Consider the following 23679-nt stretch of genomic DNA (forward strand, 5'->3'; position numbering starts at 1 on the left):
TAACTTTCAGTGACCAGAAAAAAAAGTATATATGTAACTCTTTAAACAAGTTCAGAAGAGTAAAGTATTACTTTATCTGCTTATGTGAAGCTCTAGACATTACATTACCCATAAAAATCAAGAAACGTAAAGATTTCACAAGCCTTAAACTAAAGTAGAATAGTGTGGCCAGACTATGCAAAGATACTCTCAGACCTCTGAGTTGTTGAGAATGAGGAAAACTTGCTATCCTACCAAGATCTTTATTTCACTACAAAATGCGTCTTGCTTTCCAAAGAGGAATCTTATTTGAATATTTTAAAATATCCATTTTTTTTTCCTGTTAAATAAGACATTCTCATTTAGATATGTAACGGAGGTAGCATAAACTACAGGAAGATCCAGGGGCCAGCATCTGGCCAGTCTAAAGGTGGGCACTACAAATGGGCTGGATTTAAGATGACGATGTCAACACCGGCTGTGGTCCTCAGCCCCCGGCCGACAGCAAGTGAACCAGAAGCAAACCACCCTTCACCCTTCTAAGCGCCATGAACTAAACCCCTCATCATTGCGTTATGGTCCACCTGCTCTTACATGATCCCATCTTTGTCTGATTCAGCTGAAATTTATTTTTTGAAACATGTTTTTAAAAGAAAAAGATGTTATTCATTTTCGAGATGCCTCCTCTTTTCAGAAGTAGATAATCTGCAGCAATGTTTTTGCTACTAGGGAATAAATAAAGCTTTGTGATAGGAACTCAAAGGGTAAAATGATTTGTATTATTATTAGGAGCAAAAATAACAAGTAAACGTGTTGTTACAGCTACTTTTTTTTATACCACAAGATCTAACTCCAAGTGCAAGATAATAATAAGAGCCAACATCCACCGAATATTTTCTATGTGCCAAGATCTGATTTTGTTATACTGAATACGTGTCCTTTTTTAATCCCATGACAACCCTAAATTCCATTTTACACACAGGAAATTAAGACTTAGAGAAGTCAAAGTAAACTTCGCAAGGTCACACAGCTAGTAACTAGATTTTAACCTGAGCAGTGCAGTTCTATGCCACAAAGTTAGAGAAGATGGCTCGATGCATATGTGAATGAGTGACCAGATCCCTCTGTCGGGTATGAATATGTCCTCTAATTCCTAAAAGATTAAAGTAATTCCTTCCATTTAAAGACAAGTAATATTGAGAGCAGAGATTAGAAAGATAACAAATAGGTGACTTCTACCAAAACCAAATTTTATTACTTGTCTCCATATTGAAGACACTCATGAAAGTAGTTGACCGCTTACGGGATGTGAGGCGATCACCTCGGCTTGCTGTGGAAAAAAAGGGTCGCCACCTTCCTCCGGTGACAGCAGACTGAGATCAGCCTCGTGGGCATGAAGAAGTGATTCCTTAACTGACTGGGAAGCTGCTGTTTCAAAATTTAGTCACAGCCTGGAAAAGTCTTCGCTTACAGAACACCCACGAGTAATTGCCCCAAATTAAATAATTGCTCCAAAGTGCAGATCACCACGATGCGGGGTAGGCCGACGACGGAGCACCCCCACGCTGCGTGAAGGAGGCGGCGGCAGAGCGCTCGCTGCAACGAAGGCTGTGCACCTCGGCTGTGATGAGCAGGCGGCCGTGGGCTCAGAGGAGCTGACAGACTGCGTGAGAAGCTGTCAAAGGCGACGTGACAGCACTGAGAACAAATGCTGAAAGGTAGTGTCAAAAAGTGCCCAGTGTGTCTCAGCACCTGGGTCCTCAGGGGTCAAAGAAAAGGGGAAATAAATAGCAAGTGTAAGTGGAAACCTTAACAGTGAGGCCGTGAGAAATGATCAAACCAGGAGCGGCCAGGGTGAGTGGAGCTGGCCCACAGACCCACTCCGCTAAAGCCAGAGGGGACGGGCGCCGCCCTTCCTGACCCATCCACATGTGACATGGGACATTCCGCCCCAGGAAGGTTAATGACTCAGTGAGAAGCTATCAAAAGCCTAGGAATGAACTGAGCACTTGCTAAGTATGTGATAAATGCTCGCAACAATTATTCAACCCGTGCATTTACTGCCAACTGTATATGGCACTTTACATATATTTTTTTACTTAATTCTCTCAACGATTTTATGGCATATGTATCACTGCTACATTACAGAGATGAGGAAACTTGAGTCTCAGAGACATCAGACTGTCAGTAAACAGTACAGCCAGGTGCAGAGCTTACATCTGTCCAACAAAAAAACAAATCCATGCTTCTTTCACTAGTTTTGTCTCTATTGTAAATTCCGTGAGCCTGTGGTTAGAGACCCGTGATGAATTAAAGATGGCCGTGATTCTCTGACACTGTTCCCATTGAGAGGTGGGGTCTCTGTCCTCTTCCCTCGCGTCTGGGCACACCGTGCTACTTCTCTGACCAACAGAACCTGGTAAGAGCTGAGCGGGGCCAACATCCCGGCCCAGGCCTTAAAAAGACCGACAGCTCCCAGGCCCCAGCTCTCGGAACTTGTGCTCTTGGAAGTTAGCCACCAGGTAAGAAGTACAATTACACTCACGCCCCCGTGCTCTAAAAGAGTAAACAAGGAGGACAAGGCCTGCAGGACGGGCTGCTACCAGTAAGAGAGGCCACGGGTCACCCAGGTGCCAGATTTGTGAGCGAAGAGGTCATTTAGAAAGTAAACCCTCCAGCCTGAGGCGCCCCAGATGAAGCCACGTGGATCAAAGGTGAACCATACAGCCGAGTCCTTCCCAAACTCCCAACTTGTAAAATTGTAAAAATAATTTTTTAGAAACCTTTCATTTTGAAATAATTTCAGATTTAGAAAAACTTGGCAAAAATAGTACCAAGAATTTCTGCACGTCCTTCACCTGGCTTCGCCGATAATGTTAACACCTTACCTAACCACAGAATGACTAGCAAGGCCAACAGAGCAGTATCTGAATTTTCTTAGATGTCCCACTAATATCCATTTTCTGGTCCAGAACCCATTCCTGGATCATACATTGAATCTGGTCAGTATGTCTCCTTGGGTTTTCATCGGGGGCAGTTTTCAGTATTTGTCTTTCATGAACTTAACACTTTTGAAGAGTACTGGCCAGTTATTTTGCAGAATGTCCCTCAGTTGGACTTGTCTGATGTTTCTTTGTGATTAAATTTAGATTATGTATTCTTGGCACAAATACCACAGAAGCAATGCTGTGTCAGCGCATCAAGTCAGCAGGCTATGTAACATCAGTATTTATCACTCCAAAAACATCGTTTCGAAGCCACTCGCGTTTGGTGTAGCATATTATCTGGTAACAGAAGAGGACCTCTTTGGCTTCTTTTTGATAAACTTCTTACCAATGTGATCTATAAAGTAATGCATTTTTCCACAGAGAGGAGAAAGTCACAGAATTATCATGCAAATATAAAGAAGTAAATACTGGCTGGTCTAAAATAGAAGTCCTATGGCAAGAATATAGTCGCAAGTTAGCCTAATAGTATTTTACCTCGTTCTGCTTCTCATACTGTAAGCTTTTTAAAAGTTCGACCGTTTAGCGTGACTAAATAATGGAGTGTGATGGAGTAACCAGAAAAATGGAACGAAGTCTTGGTTTGGGGTTCTGCTCCGGATGCCCACCGGAGGGCAGTATTGCAGCACTGGAAACCAAGCTGCGGCGTCAAAGAGACTTTGGGGACCGTCGCAGGAGCCTCCCAAACAAAGGCATGCAAGTGCTGAAGTTTTAAAACCCTCCAGGCCGAGTCCTCCCTTCTACCACTCGTTTACTAATATAACATAAAATACAACAAAATTCGGATGAGGCTCGCCTTCCTTTTCCCCCAGGTTTATTATTTATTTTCCGTTTTTACTATAGATTTGTTCGTTTTTTCCTGAGTGGTGAAGAAGAGAATTCAAGAATGGGAAGGGATGAGAAATAAACTTAACATAAGAATGTACCCGTCTAGTTGTGGGCAATTTTTTTTGTCTTCACTTGTCTTGCATTTGTTTTTATAAACGAAGTACTGAATGGACATTTCTACAAAGTCTGATTCATTAATTATGAGTGACTCCAGGAAGAAGGCTTGACTGTTCATGATGTCTGAATTAAATAAAACTTTCAGAAACAAGGCAGGTAAAATAAAAGAAATAAACCAAATTAGAGATTTTCATAGGTATTCATCAAATCTGAGACATACAATCATTTGTATGTTTACAAGGATCAGTAAGTCAATCCCTACTCCAAGGGACTCCAAGATAAAAAAATATATATGCAGACAACAAAAGACAGGTGTCACCTGGAAAGCACTTTATAGTTCCTATAAAGGTACCTTACTGGCACCAACCTTGGCTGCTGCCCTTCTGAGCTCCTCAAATCCCCGTGGATCACGAGGAGCCTTGGATTACATTGTCTACCAGCCTTGGATTACATTGTCTACCAGCCGACCCCTCCAGGGTGTTCTGATGCCCTTCATGATGACGAAGGACTCCTACTGACACCTAACGGCCGCTGACCCACACCCTTCTTTCTCCCAGTCTCCCGCTAGTTTTCATTGACCCAGTTCACCCAATCCTCCTTCTGTAGGGGATGGAAGCTCTGCTCTTAGCACTGAGGCCAGCGAGGGCGGCAGGTGCCCCACTGCGAGCCAGCACCCCGGCTTTGCAGATGTCCAGATCCTGCTCCGTGTTATTGTCGGTTCTAAAGATACTTGGGCAACATAAAAACTGTCATTTCCCTGGAGGCCGGGCCCCTTCTTACCTTTATCTCTTTCAGGAGTCAGTAGAGTGTAGGGGTTTACCACATGGACTCTGGAGCCGGCCTTCCTAAGTCTCCATCGACCTTTCACCTTCTCCTGAGTGACTGACAGCAATTGTTTAAACTCTCTCTGCCTCCGGTTCCTCATCGACAGCACCTATCTCACAGAGTTGCTGCGAGGATTAAATGAGTTACTACATGCAAAGCACTTAGAAACGTGCCTGACACAGTTAAACATCATGTGTCTGAACATACAATTACAGTGAAGTCCTCGAAACTGAACTTTCCAGAATGTTTATAAAAAATTTTAGTTACTTCAGAACTCAAGCTATTTACTCCGTATTTTGATAACAACTGACCAATACATTCCTTGTATAACTTCTTGAAAAACATTCTCTCCGTCCTCCCCATCGATTTGATTGTATGAAAGACTTAGTCTTAAAAGGATGAGCTTAAGTCAGTAGGAAATGAAAGTGGCTAGAACTTTAGGAAAGAAGCAGATCGAAGGATTAATAAACCTTAAAAACAAATAGAGAGGAAAGGTGCTTGGAGGTTTTGCTTCTAGAAAATGATAGAGGCTGACTAACTAAGTCTTTGGCATTTATTCCTTAATTGCTAGGTGGAGTTAACAAAAAAATTATTTCAATTTAACAGAGCTTTAGTCGCACTGAAAATGTGGGAAGTTTGCCCTGGACGGGCTGCTGTCTCGCTTCTCACAGTCACTGTGACACAGACCGAGAGGCCAGTGAGCCACACGGGACCCCTGGAGGCGCCTCCACTCGGCTCTGAGATGTCAAATCCCAACCACAGCAAAGATACAGTGACGACAAGCAGAGGGTGTGAGGGGGACAGCCTGGAAGCTGAACGTCCCTCCTGTGTCGGGGTCTCTGCCTTCGCCGTGTGGGTCTGCCTCACATCTGACCGCTGTTCCTTCTGCTGTCGTGTACATTTACTTCCTTTTGTTCCATCTCTATAGCAAACGGAGAACACCTGACTGCCATTTTTCCTTGTCACTGAAGACGCTTGTGAAGGCATACTTTTCAAGGTTAAGTATTAATTTCTTTAATCTCTCCTCATATGTGCTAACTGCAAATTCTTTCGATGTTCACCTGTGAACTCTTTCAAGGTCTTCACAAATCTCCTAATAAAAAATAAAACTAAGTAGCATGCCGTAGCATAGGTCCAAATAGTACAGACTGCTATTGAAGAATGTCCTACTCAGAGTATTAAATTTAGGCCCTAATACTAAACGGCCCACTCTTTTGAGCTTGAGATCAGCTAAGGATCTGGAAACCTCTCCTGCCATTCTTACACACATCCTCTTCCTTTAAATGAGGGCTGTTGGCTTAACCTCCCCACAGAGAACTTTCTAACGATCCCTTATCTATTCTTCATGTTTGACTATAATAGAAACACGCGATTTTCTGGTTTCATAATAACAGATGGAACAGATTTCTAGAGACACGGCGGTCTTGAAGTTCTAGTTCACCAGAAGATGGACCAAGTGAGGCATCAACATGACCAGGGCAGAGTTCGGAAACCAAGGCTCATATATAGCATACGCTCACAAGATGCGGCAGCTCGCAAACTTAAATGGAGGGTGAGTGTATGAACGAAAGTGAAGACGGACAGCCAGCGATGGAATGAGAGAGAAATTTCTCAAGTTAGAGACCTGGAGTATAAAGGTTTTTGGTTTGTTTTCTTTGTTTTCTGGATTATCCATTGGACCATATAGTTATTTCCATAAAAAAGCACTGAAATCTATTTTTCACAAATATTAAAAAAGCAAGAGAGTTAAAAATCCTGAAAAAAGTTACCAAAATAGAAATTTACTTTTCTAGTCATCCTAAACATCAGGACGGACACTCATTGTAGAGGGGTATCTAAGCGCTTGGCGACGGACGACGGTGAAATTTGTGTCGCGGCAGCGCGCCCGAGGGCACCGGGGCGGCCAGCAGGACGTCCTAGGGCCGCTTCCGGGGAGGAGGGCAGCGAGGGCCGTGCTCCTCTTCCACTTCACTTTGAACTTGGAAAAAAGGTCCTGCCCACCAAAGTTTTCTCTAGGCCATAATTTTCCCTTCTTAATCAAACGCCCGTGTCCACGAGCAGAATTTCTTTTGTGCCCGTTTTAATTTCCTTTAGGACCCCAAAGCTGTGTGACCCCTCAGGTGTGACCGAGTCTCCACCTGCGGAGAATCGCGGGCACGGCTGCTCGGGGGACACGCGCGTGGGACACGGGATCGCTGCCCGGGTGGACGCGCTCTGCCGCCCCGGGGGCGGGGCCTGTCCTTGTTCACATGCCATCGACTGGGGAAACTAACTTCCCCAGAGAAGCGCTGCAAAGAAAGGAATTGTTCTAGAATTTACATTGAGTTACTGGAACGACTTTGTTTAGTTTTCCATTTTTCAATGCTATAAAATTTTAAAGACAGCATAAAGGGAGATAAGTGGGTAACAAATTACAAATAGAAGTTGTAGCTGAGTTCTGAACGGGTTCGGGTTCAGTATCTGGAGGTGACAGCGCGTGGAGGTTGCAGAGCTCGGGCAGTGAATGGTTGGGTCTAGAATGTCACTCTTCAAACGACATTCTTTAAATGACAATGTTCCCGCTGGGAGTGGAGAATCAGAAATGAGTCTGCAACGATTCTGGAGACAGACTCTAGATTCTCTGCTCCTGTACCGAGAAGTGCAGTGCTGGTGATCGGTACATGAGAGTAACTGCGCGAAAAGGAAAACCAGGGTCCTTAGCAGTTGTTTCTGTGTGTCGTCTTCTAAAGCCTCGCCACAGAAAGCACACTCTGTGGACGCAGCGCAGGTACCACCCGAGAACGACTTAGATGCGCAGACGCTGGCTCCGTATCCCAGAATCACCAACCGGGAACCTGGCCTGGCGTTTAAACAGGGTCAGCAGGTGGTTCAAATGCACGTGTTCTTTTAGACATAATGTGTCTATTCTGCCTAGTTACTCAAAATATTCTCTACTTCCCACAAACAGCAGATGGCCCCACGCGTGCAAGAATGACAGTAAGTCATAAAGATCAAGCTGTCACAACGGTTACCTTTCGAAAATAAGATAGTTTCTTATTTCAAATTTTCTAATTAGCTTTATAATAACGATAGATAATTTATGAGTTCATTTTGAAATATCACTTTAGATGAAGAAATGACCTTTGATCCAGCCTTGCCGATCAAAAATTGTGAGGAAATAAAGAAGAAAAAGGAACCCTAATTTATAAAAAGCCTTCTGCAAATAGATTTATAAACAGAGCTTATTAGACGTAGTCGCCTCCATTTACCCTTATATGAATCCTAACGTGAAAATCCAACCCGGCAGAGATTTCCAGAAAAATAAAAATTCAAAAAGAAAATGCAAAACGCCAAGCTGTTAAACAAATTGAATATATAAAAGATCATGAAATAATTAGTATACCTTCAAAACTGATTTCAATCAATAGAGATGACTTGTGGTGTTGTCACTACGGCTCATGCAGAATTATATTTTTTGCTACCAAACACATCACGAATCTTTCCTTTGACGCCAGAACTCCTAAGCACTGTCCCAGAACACAGTAAGAGCCTGGGGAGCATGCGCCCTCTAAACTCTGTCAGCGGGTAAGCGAGCCCTTCTGTTTTTTGACCCAGCAAGTCAACAAGTAATTGACGTTACTCTAAAGGTTATCTCCTTCTTGGAAAAATAAAGCACCTGGACTATCCTTTTTCAAAGACTGAAAAGAGATTTCATAGACACAATGTCTATACAAGTTATAGGAGGAAGTGAAAGGTTAAAAGACAAAAATAAAAAAGCAAAGTGATGTAAACGGTCTTATGTTATTGATGCTTCCAATTTGTAAGTCTAAATTCCACTAAATCTCTTTTCCAAACAGAAAACTTGTGGGAGAAAAAACAGGAGATCATGTTTTCAGGAGTTTAAAAGAAAACAACAATAACAACGACAATTCATCAACAAGTTTCCTGCAATATATATTTCTCTTTCTCAACCTGTAAACTATGCACACAGTGCTTGAGAACAGGGACTGTTGCCCACTGTTGTAGACAGGTATTTTACCTGGGTAAAATACAGCAGCAATAAGACTTCTCAAAAGTTTATCTTACAAGTAGCTTTGACTTTCAGTTTCATACATTCATTTTAGGCCCAAAGAGTAAATAAGGTAAAAAATTAAAATCCATTTAACAAAATGCTCTTGGCTGTAGGTAGGCGCTTTCCTCCGATTTGATCCTCCTACGCTACTCAACCTCATCTTTTCTCACTGAGCGGTCAGACTCCGTCGAAGGGCCCCCCCCAATCCTTAGCCATCATGGCCTCTGTTTCTGAAATGTGAATTCATCCACCACCCTTCATCTCCTCTGCTGACATTTCCAACTAACCACCATCATCTCTTAAGGTCTCTTTATCCCCTTCGGTGCATTCACAACAGCCACAGCCACTTCTGAAACACTTAAATCAGACCATGCAAGTCCAAGCTCAAGGTCATCAATGGCTTCTTGCTGCACTTGGGATGAAACCCCGTGTCCTCCTCAACATGACCGCCAAGCTCTGATATTATTAGGTCCGCCCACCTCTTGACCAACTGTTCTCTGCGTTCCAGAAGTCCTGGCTTTCTTTTAGCTCCTCCCACCTGAGTGCCTCTCACATGCGCTTCCCCCACCGTCACCAAGAATTCTCCTACTGCTTTCTCAGATCTCAGCTCTAAATGTCACTTACTCAGAGAGACCATTCTTGAAACCCTGATCTAAAATAGGTTTCCTTATTATAAAATCTGAGGCAGCGCGTACTTTCCTTTCATAGCATTTATGATAATGCATAATTACAATAATATCTATTAAGTCGATCTCATCTAATGTGACATTGAAGGCCATCGTTTCCTTATTAATTTTCTGCCCAGATGATTTGTCCGTTGATGTTAGTAGGGTATTATGAGTCCCCTACGATTATTGCATTGCTGTCAATTTCTCCCTTTATAGCCATTAATGTTTGCTTTATATATTTCGGTACTCCTAAGTTGGGTGCATAGATTATACTCGTATATGTTTCCATATTTATTTATCATCTGCCTGCCCATTAGCCTGTTAGCTCCACAGATACAGAGACAATGTCTGCTCCATTAACCGTGGCATTTGTTAGGCCTAGCTCAGCGTCAGGACATATTAGGTGTTCAATTTATTAAATAAATGAATGACTGATGAATAAATAAGACTTCCTTTTAGTGAGTATCTCTGGTCCCCTAGGTGTTGAATTGATGAGCTATTAATTATTATTTTTTTAGAGACAAAAGACAAAGCCTCACTTCAAAATAATCTGGAAGAATATGCTGCTCCTATTTTGGTGTTCCTGGCATCCTCCTAGCTGCTTTAAGTGCTGAAGTAGACAGTCATCTACTTGTCACTCCTTTTTAATTTTTTTGAAAGTAAATTAGTCATGAGTCCTTTCAGACTCCCATGTAAACCTGTAATAACCTAACTATTAAAAATCTAGTTATATTGCTGACATAATGAAACACACTAATGTATTTTATGAATCATTTTTTCCCCACATATAAGAAACCACATCAAAGAAAAGGCTATACAAGGAAATCTAATCTAAAAATTCTGCATACATTATATGTATTCCCTCCCTCATAACGCCACAAAAATATGGTACTGTTAGACAATTTGGCATTGTTGCACATACTCTCAAATGTATACTTACTACAAAAGATGAAAAGCACACGTGCTGGAAGGCAGACTTGTAAAAGCCACAATCCACATGTCATTCTTTTTTTAAATTAATTTTTTTATTGAGGTATACTTACCATATAGGTTTTAGGTGTACAACATGATTCAGTATTTGTATATGCTGGGAAATGATCACCACAGTTAAGTCAAGTTACCATCTGTCCCTAGACATTGTTACAGAATTTTTTTCTTGTGATGAGAACTTTTAACATTTACTCTCAGTGGTTTCCAAATATGCAACGCGGTATTGTTAACTACAGTGACCATGCTGCACATGACATCTCATGACTTCTTTATTCGTAACTGGAAGTCTGTACCTTTGGACCACCTTCGCCCATTTCATCCACATCCCAAACTCCCTTCTCTGGCAACCACCAATCTGTTCTTTGTATGTATGAGCTTGGCGTTTTTGTTTGTTTTATTTTAAGAGTCCACACAGAAATCATATGGTGTTTTTGTTTCTCTGACTTATTTCACTTAGCTAATGCCCTTAAAGTCCATCCACATTGTCCCAAATGGTGAGATTCCATTCTTTTTTTATGGCTGAGCTCTGTGTGTGTGTGTGTGTGTGTGTGTGTGTGTGTGTGTGAGATCACATCTTCTTTATCCATCCATCCATCAATGATACTTAAGTTCTTTCCATATCTTGGCTATTATAAATAATGCTAAAATGAACATGAGGGTGCAGATATTTTTTCAAGTTTCTGGTTTCATTTTCTTTAGATAAATAACCAAAAGTGGAATTGCTAGATTGTGTGGCAACTCTATTTTTTTTGACAAAACTCCATACTGTTTTCCATGGTGGCTGTACCAATTTACATACCCGCCAATAGTACACAGGGTTCCTTTTTTTTCCATATCCTTGCCAACACTTGTTACTTCTTTCTTTCTTGTTTTTCTTTTTCTTCTTCTTCTTCTTTTTTTTTTTTTTTTTGATGGTAGCCATTCTACCAGGTGTGAGGGGACATCTCATCATAATTTCACATGCATTTCCCTGATTGTTACTGATGTTGAGCATCTTTTCATGTGTCTATTGGCCATCTGTATATCTCCTTTGGAAAAATATCTATTTAGGGCCTCTGTCCATTTTTTAATCAAATGGGTTTTCTTGTTTGTTTGTTTTCTTTCTTTCTTTCTTTTTTTTGGTTATTGAGCTGTAGGAGTTCTTTATATATTTTGGATATCTCTTATCGGGTATATAATTTGTATTCAACAGGCTGCCTTTTCATTTCATTGACAGGCTTCCTTCACTATGCAAAAGCTTTTTTGAGTTTGATATAGTCTCATTTGTTTATTTTTGCTTTTGTTGTCTTTGATTTTGGAGTCAGATCCAGAAATATCACTGCCAAGGCCAATGTTTAGGAGCTTGCTGCATGTTTTTCTTCCTTTCCAGTTTGGAGGTCAGCATCTTTTCTTTAGGTTCTTATTCCAATTGAATGGTTGGTTGATATTACAACATAACTATTTTGGTTCCCCCAGAAGCACCTTTCTAAAACATCAATTTCATCATACCGTTACCCTAATTCAAACTTCCGGTGGCTTCCCATTTATATAACTGTGCTTCCCACACCTGTATAAGCCAAATCTGAGGTGTAACATGAGATAAAAAAAAAAGTAGGAAATGCTAGTCACACTCACGTTCCCACACCCTAACTGAACAAGTATTTGTCCTGCAGCATATTACTGGACTTACAATATAACAAAATCGTTATAATAAACCATTCCAAAAAATGTAGAATCCTCTAAGATGGATTATGTATTTTTATTGTCAAAGAAAGAAATAGGCATAGTCAAAGTAAGAGTGCCTGATATCGACCATGAAGAATTTATTGACTATCAAGCCATACTTCTATTTTTAAAAAAGGTATTCGTGAATCTGATTTTTTAAAAGCTTTGATTTTCTGGGGAAAAACAGAAGTTTTAGATCTTCAAAAAATATTTTAAAGCTTAATATACATGGGATACTATTAATGATCACATATCATTTTCTGACTTAGTGAAAATAAAAATGTGAAGAAGCCCCTCAAATAGTCTGCATTGGAAGAATGCAGATTCATCTTCATTCCCTATTTGGCAATAGCTAACTCTAAAAGATTCCATCTTGTTCTTTGTCTAAATCTTCATGAAATAAAATATATCTGCCTCTGTGTAATCATAATGTGTCCTGCTGCAGCACTGCTGTGAAACGAACCTGACCCAGACCTTGGTGCTGAGGAAGTTTAGCTGTTAAAACGCTCGTCTGCTCTCTGTCAGCTTGGTTTTGCTGACAGGTCCACGGTCACATCTGAGCTAAACAGCCGTGGAAGAATCAACAGTCCAAGTTTTTACGCCCCCCAGAATCAACACTAAAACTATAGCAACCGCAGAAGCACTGCTGGATATTTCCCTTAAGTTTTGTGTTTCTCTGAATTACTTACCTTGAACTACTACTTTATTTCCTAGAATCTGTCAGTATAAGAAATGAAAAGAAATGAAAACGTGCACCACCTCATGCCTCTCCACCCCAGTCTTCTCAATCCTCCAGAGAAAGGACCATGCCTATATTATTTAATAACTACCACACGGGACAGAAGATAGTTCCCGAATCGCTCTCTGCTACTGCAGCTGTTGATGATTAAAATTATCAAAAAGCATATATCCTTTAGAACAAACACATTTCAGTGTATAAATACAAAAACCTGTTAAGTCAGTATTCCTTAAACTTAGAAAATTTAAAAACTCCAGGACCTTCGCTAAACATGCAGATGTCTAGGGTCATATCCTCAGAGAATCTTGAGTCTAAGATAGGTCTATTTTGTTTGTACGTTTTACAAGCATTCCCCAACTCCCTTTCCCCAAGTTATTCTTTAAATTGAGATATAATTCAAGTACCATCAAATTCACCCTTTAAAAGTAGGCAGTTCAGTGGTTTTAAGTATAGTCACGAGGTTGTACAGCCATCCCTAATATCTAATTCCAGAACGTTTCATCACTCACCCCGAAAAGAAACCTCACACACATTAGCAGTCAATCCCCAAGAATGAGAACAGGACCATGCTTCTAGACAGGAGGACAGGCAAAGCAGCAGCTGTCTTCTTAAGGTGACCTGATTTTCAGAAGCCTGAAATCTTCGTGTACTTCAAGGTTGACTCATGGTATCTGAATATGTTCAGCGCTATTCGCTTCAACCCATAGTCATTTATTTTAAGCTGTTTATTTTTCAAGTTGAAAGCTTATTAATTACTAGGTAAAATGTGCTTTGACTCTAAAAGAGCATTTAAAGTAGAGGCTTTATCAGTACTGTCAGATATCGATCTTTCATCTTTTTACAAAGAGGCATATATTAATATTTATAAATGATCTTTTTTAAAAAATTACATGGAAAGAGTTTTTGAATACTCAGAATGCACTGAGTTTTCTCTGTATTAAGGATTCTTATGGACAAAATGGGGTCTTGCCTATCTGTCGATTAGCATAAACAAGAGATCTAGATATATAAGCAGTATGCACCTCCTTCATTGGGACGCTGGAGAACAACTAGCCCGTGACTACTAAATGCCTGAAGTAAGAAACTGCCAGACTGTGAAGCAGCCCAAGCTGCAATCCAATGTCAGTGACGCACTGGAACATGCAGGAAATTGTTCTATTCAATGGAAAATTTTCTAGCATCATTCTTCAGCGGGGGGCGGAGAGGGGCGGGCGGAGAGGGAAGGAGCAAAATAAGCTATATTACTAGGACGTGGACAAGAAGCAAAATGTCAAGTGGACTTCTAAAAAATAAGAGTTTCAGAAAACTCTGATAAGACCATCCAAAAAGCAAGAGACCAGAAGGTCCAATTGTGCCTCTTTTAAACCAATGGAATCAGCGATTCCAGTGCTGGTCGCTGGGCCTTTATTGCGTCTAGATATAATTCAGGAGCCCTGGGTAAAGGATGAAAAGGTCAAACTACTGTCTGGTTAAAAATGCCAAACGATGGGTGCTGGTGGCAAAGTGCCTGAAAAGCGGGTGAGGGAGCACCAGGAGCGCCGGAAGACGCCCCGTCACAGTGAGGTTCTGCGGGACGGCAGAGGAGCACCTGCGAGGAGGTCGTGGGTCTGGACTGAGAGGCCCCAACTGCTGTTAAGAATCCGTACGCATTTAACCTTTAAGGGACAGTAGATAATGGGGGCTTCTTAAGAGAAGCAAGCACCGTTGGTCTATTTGCTATAGAGAGAGATAAAAATAATCGGGCTATCCGCCCATGTGAATTAAAAAACAAAACCGAAAACAAACTATTTCTAAGTTGGCCAACGCAGAAGCTAAGGAAGGTGAAGAGATGAAGTCCCTTTGGAGAGGGTGAGAACAAGTGGCAGAAGATATGTAAAGCTTTTAGTACAGTGTGTGGCCCAGAAATACTGTCCGGAAAGGCCTGTCGGTATCCTGTCCTCGAATCTTTGAGCCTTAAGAAGAGAAGCCTGAGAGTTGATCAGCAAACATTGAACGAATGGGTACGAATGGAACTAGATGGTAACGGCAAGCAAGTACTCTCCAAAACGAGGTCTCATTTTCAATCTATTTCCGGCTGCTACTGTGTGAAAGAATGCCTTCTCTATTGTACAATCTAAATAATTTATAAATTGGGGGACTGCTGTTATGAATAGTTGCAGTGGAGGTCTTTAAACAAGTATTAGATGCTTTCACAATCCAATTTCCAGACAATGGAAAGCTTGCAAATATTTTATCTCACTTTGCAGATAATCATTAAAATAATTTATAAAGATCAAAGCCACATGCTGTTTTTACTTAAAACTGTACCAGCAAAAACTAGATCATGAAAACAATTTGGAACCCTGCTACCACTTCAATCCTGAGGACCAGAATTTTTAAGATTATACTCCGTTTTAAAACTGGGCAACTCCCCACTCTAATTAAATAAATATCTATGGCTGGAAAATGTATAGCTTGTTTTTGAGAAGCATTAGAGTCTTATTTAATAAACATTACATTGATCGAATGCCAAATATCAAATGTCAAAGCAGGCCACACTAAGAGTTTTGGTCCATGAGGTATATACACACTGGAAAGGTTCTGTTGTGCCAGACCCTCTGACGCCCCTTCTCGGAAAATCTGCCTCCATGTACAGCTCCTGTTGAGTGGGCTGTAGGTCATGTGACTCGCCCCAGGACTACCCTTGACCACAGCATACTGGACAAGAGATGGACGACTAGCTAAGGTGACCCATACCTGTGACCTATGACTATGCGGGCTTATGTTATAATGTGAGAAGGACCATTAGGCTATCCCTTAAAAATTTTATCTGAATGATTTTTAAGGAGATTGCCAAGAGGTGTTGATACTAGAAATGGAAGGCCACGGTAGATCTTTCTGAGATATTCTAGGCCCTGTGCAAAACAAAGCTACAAAGAAGCAGGTCGGGAAGAAGGGAGAACACCCAGCTCATGAAGTGAGAGAGAGCGATATAGACGAGTGTCTGGAGTTCCTTGGGCACCTGTCCTTTCCCAGGTCTACTTACCCAACTTTTCCTAGATTCCCTCTATATTTATAATCACTCCTCCCACCTACTGTACTTGAACTATCACGTCTGGGTTTCTGTTTCCTAAAATAAAATACATGAACTAAAACCAAAGGAATTCCTAAAGATATTAATTTCTTTTTTTCTCTTAATGCTCAAGAGCAAAGTTATTTTTCAGCCTGCAGGATTTCATAAACGCATTTCAATGAAGACAAAATAATTTCGCCAATTAATTCTTTATTCCTTTTTTCCTTCAACAGATATTTCTTGTGTGTCTACAAGCTGACTAGGTAGATATACACTAGTGCACAAAAGAGACGTGGCTTCTCTTTTCGGAAATTTATAATCTAGTGGAAGAAATAGGCATTTGAAAAAATAATACATAGTAAATAAATAAATAACCAAGAACTACAGGGTCCTGCTGGAGAAAGTAAAAGGAAGGACCTGCTTGAGGATGGGTGATCAGAGAAAGCTTCCTAGAGGAAGTAACATCTAGGAGCTACCAAGTAGAGTAAAGAATACATTCTAGGCTGCAGGAAAGAATACGCGAACAGTTTTAACCTGAACAGACTGTAAGTGTTCTAGAAACTAAAAGAGGGCCAGTGCTGAAGTACCGTGAGTAAGAGGAAGGCTGACCCTAGGATACCACCAGGGAGGAAGAAAGGGCAAGATTCGGGCCAAGTGAAACGATGCGAGGTTCATTTAGTGGGAAACCACTGAAGGGTTCTCAGCAGAGGAGTAACACGATCTGATACGTGTTTTATGAAAACCTCTCCGGATGCTACGGAGAATAACGGGGTAAAAGAGACAGGGGGTCAAGTGAGAAGACTGGTTAGAAGGTTGCTGAATATGATACGATGCTGACTTGGAGAAAGAAAACAGGTTTCAAGACCTATTTTAGAAATGGACTTGATAAACCGGTGCACAATAATATTTTCCAACTATGTTCAATTATAAATTGCTCAGAGATGTGTACATATGTAGTAAAAATATAGACATGCATGGGAATGATAAATGCTGAAGTTTGTCTAAATAGTTCCTCTGAGGAAGGCAAAGGAGGGTGTGGTCAGGAAGATGTAACAACATACAACACTAATCTTGTTGGGATTGTTTTATTTCTTAACCAGAGAGGTAGATACACAGGAGTTCAGTGTATGTCTTAACGCGTTTTTGTATGTTTTAAACATTTAATCATAAAAATAACGGAATATGGTATTTTATTTGATCTATGTATACACAGTTTAACCACTATGAGTTTTTCTGCAACAAACAATCCTACAGAGTAACTTTAGTTATGCTAATTCATGATGAACTGTAAGATTTTTATTGGAAAAATATCCATCACCCTATACCTTCAAATCGGTGATCTTTGTTCTGATCATGAGAACTAAACCAACAACTAAATTCTGTAGGTTACTGAACAGGTTCGAGGTATGCAAGGTCTCTGTGAGTCTTCAAAGTAATGTGGGTCTGATTTTACTGTAGCAAAGTACAACTCCTATTCTGCGCAGTAAACATGTACCTTTATTTTAAAGGACTACGTTTGACATGCTTACTCTCCCCATGATCATCTTTCGTAGTTATTCCATCCTCTATACTTCTTATTTAAAGTCACCGATATTGACCTTAACTGTTCCCAAGGGTACCGAAACCTGCTTCTAGAACAAACATTGCAGAGATATTGTAATCCAAGCATTGCCAGAGTAAAGCCTGTGCCAGTAATACCCCCCCAGTCACTGGGCATCATCGTCTGTCTCCCAGATGCTCTCTGAAGGGTAGAAGCTGCACAAGCAGCTGTCCCTCCCTCTCGCCGCCACTTGAATGAAAACATGTGATCAATAAATCTTACCCCGGAGAAGCCATCGCCACATCCCATCCTCTCTACCTTTGAAGTCTGTCCGGAATTTGACCACTTCTCAGCACCTTCGCCGCCACTAGCTTGGGCCCAGCAACCCAGGTTACTACCGCTGCCCCCGACTGATCTCCTGCTTGTCCTTCGCAGCTTCCCACAGCGGTTTTCGGTGGGGCGATCTGAGTGATCAGGATAAACTGTGTGACAGAGTGTGTCTGTCCTTCCTATACTCAAAACTCCCCGGCGGTTTCCCGCCGCAGTGCAGTAAAACCTAAATTCTCTCCAAGGATCCAAAGACCCTGTTAGGATCTGCCACGTGTCTCTTCCTTCCTTTCTTTTTCTCCATGGCACTCATCACCTTTGGCATACTACATATGCTCAGTCATTTGTCTGTCTCTTCTAGGGTAAAAACTTAATGAGGGCGAGTTTTATCTGCTTCTTCTTTACTGTCGTGGTCCCAAACTTGAATGGTGTCAGCATTTAACAGGCGCTCAATACATGTTCATTGAATAAATGAAAGAGTAAATTTTCCTCTAAAAGTCACAGGAAGCACAGACAACAGCTCTGCCATCTTAACTTGAGGTTTCCACCTCTTTCTGTAATGACGAAATTAATGGAAACTCCAGAAAGAGCTTTAACACACGGATGTGAGAATCGTGACGACCGTGTAGGTGGGAGAGAAGTTAAGGTCCAGAAACGAGATTTTTTTTTTTTTCCCAGAAACGAGATTTTAAAGAGGATTATTTTCCTAGTCCTGAAGATTTCTATTGCCACATAAAACTTACGGTGACCAAGTTAGTCAAAGCATTTCATTCCTATTCTTGTGGCTAATTACTACCTTTAAAGTTTTCAGAAGTTTTATGTTAGAATTTTTAATCTTCCTTCTATCAGCCCATTCTGATGCATCTTAAATTCAATGTATTACTTGATAAAGGCATTTATTAGCTAATACTACTGTAGTAATCACACTGCAATATATAACAAACGTGCATCAAACCAACAACGTTATATACCTCAAACTTACAAAACGTTATACGTCAATTACATCTCAATTTTATAAAATTCAACATATTGCTGTTTGAGGGAGGAAAATGGGACAAAGAGTAAGAATATTATATAATGAATCTTCTCTTCAGGTAACAGCTTCAGAAATCTGCCTTGAAAGGGAGATCAGACATGGTGGTATTTAATAAGATATTTTAGTACTGTCTTTTTTTTTTTTTTATCCTAAGAAGAAAGGAGAAGCAGGAAATATAATTTGAAGGGTCTAAGATTTCCTTAAATTTCATGAAATGCCAAGTTACTATATAAAGCGGGATATATTTGATACTCTCTAAAAACTGAACTATCTGGGAAGGGTCCACCTCAAACGCCAGCTGTCAGTTATCTTGTCAAGCCTAAAAAAATATTGTTTTCCTTAGATCTTTTGAAAGACAGTGGGAAAAAAAAAATACTTTTGGAGGACTACTTGAATCTTCAGTCAAAAGGAAACAGAATGAAACTTCCATTAAGGTCAATGGCTAAAATTTTGCTTTTAGCAAAGAAGCATCGCAATGGCAGGTGGGCAAAGGTTTGGAAGGTACTTAACCCTCTCAAGAACCTCTGAAATCGGCTAGGTAATTGAAGAAATTGAGAGGAACTAACGAGGCTATACAGGTGGACAGAGCAGAATGGAGGATAATATTATTAACAGAATATTTCTACGGAACAGGCACAGTGCTAAGCACTTTATAGTCATAATCTCAATTAATCTTTACATAAACCTGGGAGATAGGTGCCGTTAGCCTCAATTATCAGAAAAAGAAACCGACGCAGGTCAAGTAATGTGAACGAGGTGATGCAGGAAGGGTTAACTAAAAAGCCAAATATCTTCACTCCAATACGAAACTGCCTCTGTTGCTTCTTCTAGAACTGAGCACACTGCTGGATCTTCCCGTCAGAGTAGCTTCTCTCATGGAAGTCAAGTGTTTCAGCTCTCAGACCCAGCTCTTAGTCCTTGTCTGTATGCAACTCCAGAGATCAAGTAAATGACTACAATCACCACATGAGTTTCATTTTATTTCATACTCATGAACTCTAACCTGATCCAGGACCTGCCCTCTAAAAACACCAAAGCAAAAACCTGCCCTTGACCATGGGAAGGCTTTTAAGGAATAAAAACAACTCAAAAGGTGATGCTGAAAATACTCTGGCAAGCTGCTCGGTGGCATGTAGCAAACCCCAGCATACGCATGCCCTAACCCGGTTACCCGACCCCGAGACGTATACCCAAAGAAGTGCATATGCGTGTTTATTAAAAGACAAATTCAAGAATGCTCACAGCAACACTATTCATAACAGTCCTAATGTGGAAACAACCCAAATGTCCATCAACAATAGGATGGAAGAATGGATAAACTGTAGAATCTTCACACAATAGAACAAACAAACCACACCTACATGGATAAATCTCATGAACATAATGGTGAATGAAAAAGCTGGACAAAAAAAGTTCATATCGTACAGTTCCATTTATATAAACTTCAAACAATCAAAACTAATCTATGGTGTTAAAAGTCAGGACAGCGATTATCCTTCGGAGGGATAGTGACTGAAGAGGCAGCAAGGGGGAGGAGGTCCGCTGAAAATTTTTTGAAAAATTACCTTTTCCATCTGAGAATTTCCTGGCCTTCCATTTGTAACTAAACATTAATTCATAACCATCAAGCTTTGAATTGTTTTCTTTAAAAAGAGAGAATATGACAAAAAATGGATGATTCTATTTAAGACTATGTTACTATTTCTTCTTTGGGGATATTTTATCACATTTGAAAGAATGGTTTTGATATAAATATTTTATTAACTACAAGAAGAAAAGGGGCAAAGAGAAAACACAGACAATCAGGAAATAAAAGTTTATCTAAAAATTTCCTTTGCAGAATAATATTCTGACAAAGATGAGTTAGTGGAAAGAACGAGTGTTCTGAAACACGCGACGATATTATTTCTAACAAAGTTTATTTTGAAAAACTGCTCTGTTAAGGGATGTTTTTTATTTCCCTGGTTAACACGATGCTGTGATTAAAACCTGCTCCACGTTTTGGAAAGCTATGGGCAGAGGTTTAAGAGAAGGGTAGGTACAGGGCAGAGGTTTAAGAGAAGGGTGGGTAACATCTATGACACTTGTATTAATTTTAATGAGCATTAAGAGATTTCAAACACTGTGATTATGGATCGCCAAGCGATAAGTCTTATAAATTTTTTCTTCACCATGAATGTTGCTAATTTTCTTAACAACTGATATTAGAAATTCAAGTATCTTCAAGAGGAAATTTCCTGAGAAACTGTGAATCTGTGTTCCAGAAGACCCATGGACAGTGGTCCAATATCAGGAAGAGACAATTTTAGAAAGTCACCATACCAGTGATCACACATTTCGACTATGAATAAGGCTTTAGCTCCATGTTCTGCATTCTTCCTTTAGGTTAAATTTAGACAGGGATTTTAGAAACTAATTAGTAAGTAAAACAAGTAAGAGAACTAACAGTGTTATCGATCAGGTTCTCTAGCTGTGATACAGTCAGAAATTGAGAACTTATTCTGTGACTCTCAGCAAGGCACGTGACTCTATCGAAATACGAACTACGTTACAGATGTTCAAGTACTACTGCTTCAGCTAGACCCCTGCATAGAGAATGGTTACTGCTGCAGCAGGCTGAGAAATAAGTTATGCTTTATACAGCTTATACGTTTTATCTTTTAAACTTGACTTTTATAATTAAATTTCCAGTTCCTAGGGTGAGTAAAATAGACTTTTGAGAAATAGAAAACTTTGTGTAAGAAAAGTAATATAGTAATACAAAACTGTCTAGATTATGTTAGGCTTATACTTTCGATTACTCCGGCTTTTAAATTTAAGACAGCTATGTTTTTATATACATTTATATTCCCAATTAAAAAAAAAAATTCTTCTCATCCAGAGACTTCCTCATCACTGCTAAGACTGTCAAACATTTTGATGGTCAGTATATGTGGCATGTATATGTAATATTGCCTATTTCTTTAAAAGAGTAAAGTAAATAAACGTAACCACATAAAGAAATAAAAACGATAAAAGAAATAAATATGGTAGATACCTAAGAAATTGTGCAAACTAATTTTTGAAATATTCTACTGTCTAAAAATATAATTATATAATGCGGAAACTTGATCATTTCTTTTATCTGGTAGGAGTCTCAAACGTCATATACAAAGAGATACCTTGTGAATTGAGGATTTAATTACTATGAAAATTTCATTTATATTCACTCCTGGAGTATAATTGCATTACTATTAAAAACATCTGATTCTAAATTCATTTATTTAACTTTAAAGGTCCTTTATATTAGTAATCCATTGTCACACAGACAGAGGCTTATTATGAATTTAATCACAGAAATTTAATTACCTCATTTTACTTTGTGGGAATTATATGTGCCTTAACATTCTCATTTCTCACAAATAATAAAATTATAATTAATGAAAACCGTCCTTACTAAAAATTCAAACGGAACTTTTCGGTCAGTATTTATGGCTTAATGTCACAGGAAAAAAAGAAAACTGTAATCATTTTAAATAGCAACAATTTCCCAGCCCAGCTCAGGCGTGAGAGACGGGGGTCACCGTACCTCGCAGAGCAGGAGGTCGATAATGTGGAAGACCATGCAGAGTGGGAACTTGGCCGTGAAGAGGGTGAGAAACCACTGGGACGCGTACATATGAGCTTCCAGGTTCAGGTCACAGAAGTGGCTGTGCAGGTCCGGCAACTGCTCCTGCAAGACGAAGCGGAAACTGAGGGGACAGGACACTGAAGCAGCTTCATTTCCTGCCACAACCGCAATCCGTGCCACGCTTTTGGGGAACACTTTCGATTTACTGTGGCGTTCACTGCGTTTCACGTGACTACGCAGAAGCGATGACAGGAGATGAGAACCAGGGAGATGCCGGATCGTTGGCGAAAATAAAGACGGGCTTGTTAGGAACAAATAACGAAGGTCGACTCTAGCTCGCGTGCTGGGTCTTGCTTCTTGGGAAATGCTCACTCTGACAGGTCACCTACCTGCGGTCTAAGGAACATCATGACTCCAGGGTCAAGTGACGGCAATCCCAATCAGGGTTCAACAGCTAACTAGCTAGGAAAGAAATTTAAGGTTGACATCATCTAGACTCTATGCATTTTGACACTTAGAAAAGGCCAAAACATGTACAAATTTTTGAAAACCTATCTTCAATATATTAAAAAAACAGCAAAGTACAGAAACGAGTGTATAATGTATAAAAGTAAATGTCTCCTTATAATGACTTTATGCTGGCTTTATCTTTTTTCTCAAGTTAAACCAGTAAATGCTTTTCAAAAGAATAAAAGGCACAGTACAAAGCACAGAATTCCTATAACTGCAAGACAAAGATATGCAAAAGCCTACAGTTAGTTTTGTTTTCATAAACAGACCACCAAAACAAAAAATAAACCACTTCTTGCACGAGATGCTCTTTAAAAAACACCCAAATGTGTCCATCTAGAGCTTTAAAAGGGGTGTCCAGCGGTCATCCAGTTATCAGACAAAAAGTCATGTCAATGAGCCCTTCCCAATATCTTCGGCCTCATCCCACTAACCTCCTTCTCGAACCATTTCACCTTCCCCCACATGTATTTTTTTTTTTCACATTTCTCGTGGGTTTCCAGTACCTCCTACGGAGAATGCGTAGATCCGTTATAAATTAAAGATTTCTAATCTCTGGTGGAATTTCGAAGCTACTCAGTAATTCCTTTTATCAGCACTACTCAATAATCTTGCCCTTGTTCACAAGGTTTTTTATTATGTAATATTTGACATATATATGAATATGTTTCTCATAGATATAAATTTATACAAATATA

At 40.1% G+C, this 23679-nt stretch overlaps 1 protein-coding gene across 4 annotated transcripts in view; it reads right to left on the bottom strand.

Annotated features, from left to right (window-relative positions):
* RABGAP1L (RAB GTPase activating protein 1 like) overlaps positions 1–23679 on the bottom strand; it is a 417651-nt gene that overhangs the window by 139729 nt on the left and 254243 nt on the right. For all 4 annotated transcript variants that reach the window (XM_039881422.1, XM_039881421.1, XM_039881423.1 and 1 more), the window contains one exon: positions 22430–22573. In XM_039881422.1, coding sequence (XP_039737356.1) covers positions 22430–22573 — 144 coding nt within the window. The remainder of the gene's footprint in view (positions 1–22429; positions 22574–23679) is intronic.

The sequence above is a fragment of the Pteropus medius genome, unplaced genomic scaffold, assembly GCF_902729225.1.
Source record: "Pteropus medius unplaced genomic scaffold, Ma_sr-lr_union100, whole genome shotgun sequence".
In the NCBI taxonomy this organism is placed as follows: domain Eukaryota; kingdom Metazoa; phylum Chordata; class Mammalia; order Chiroptera; family Pteropodidae; genus Pteropus; species Pteropus medius.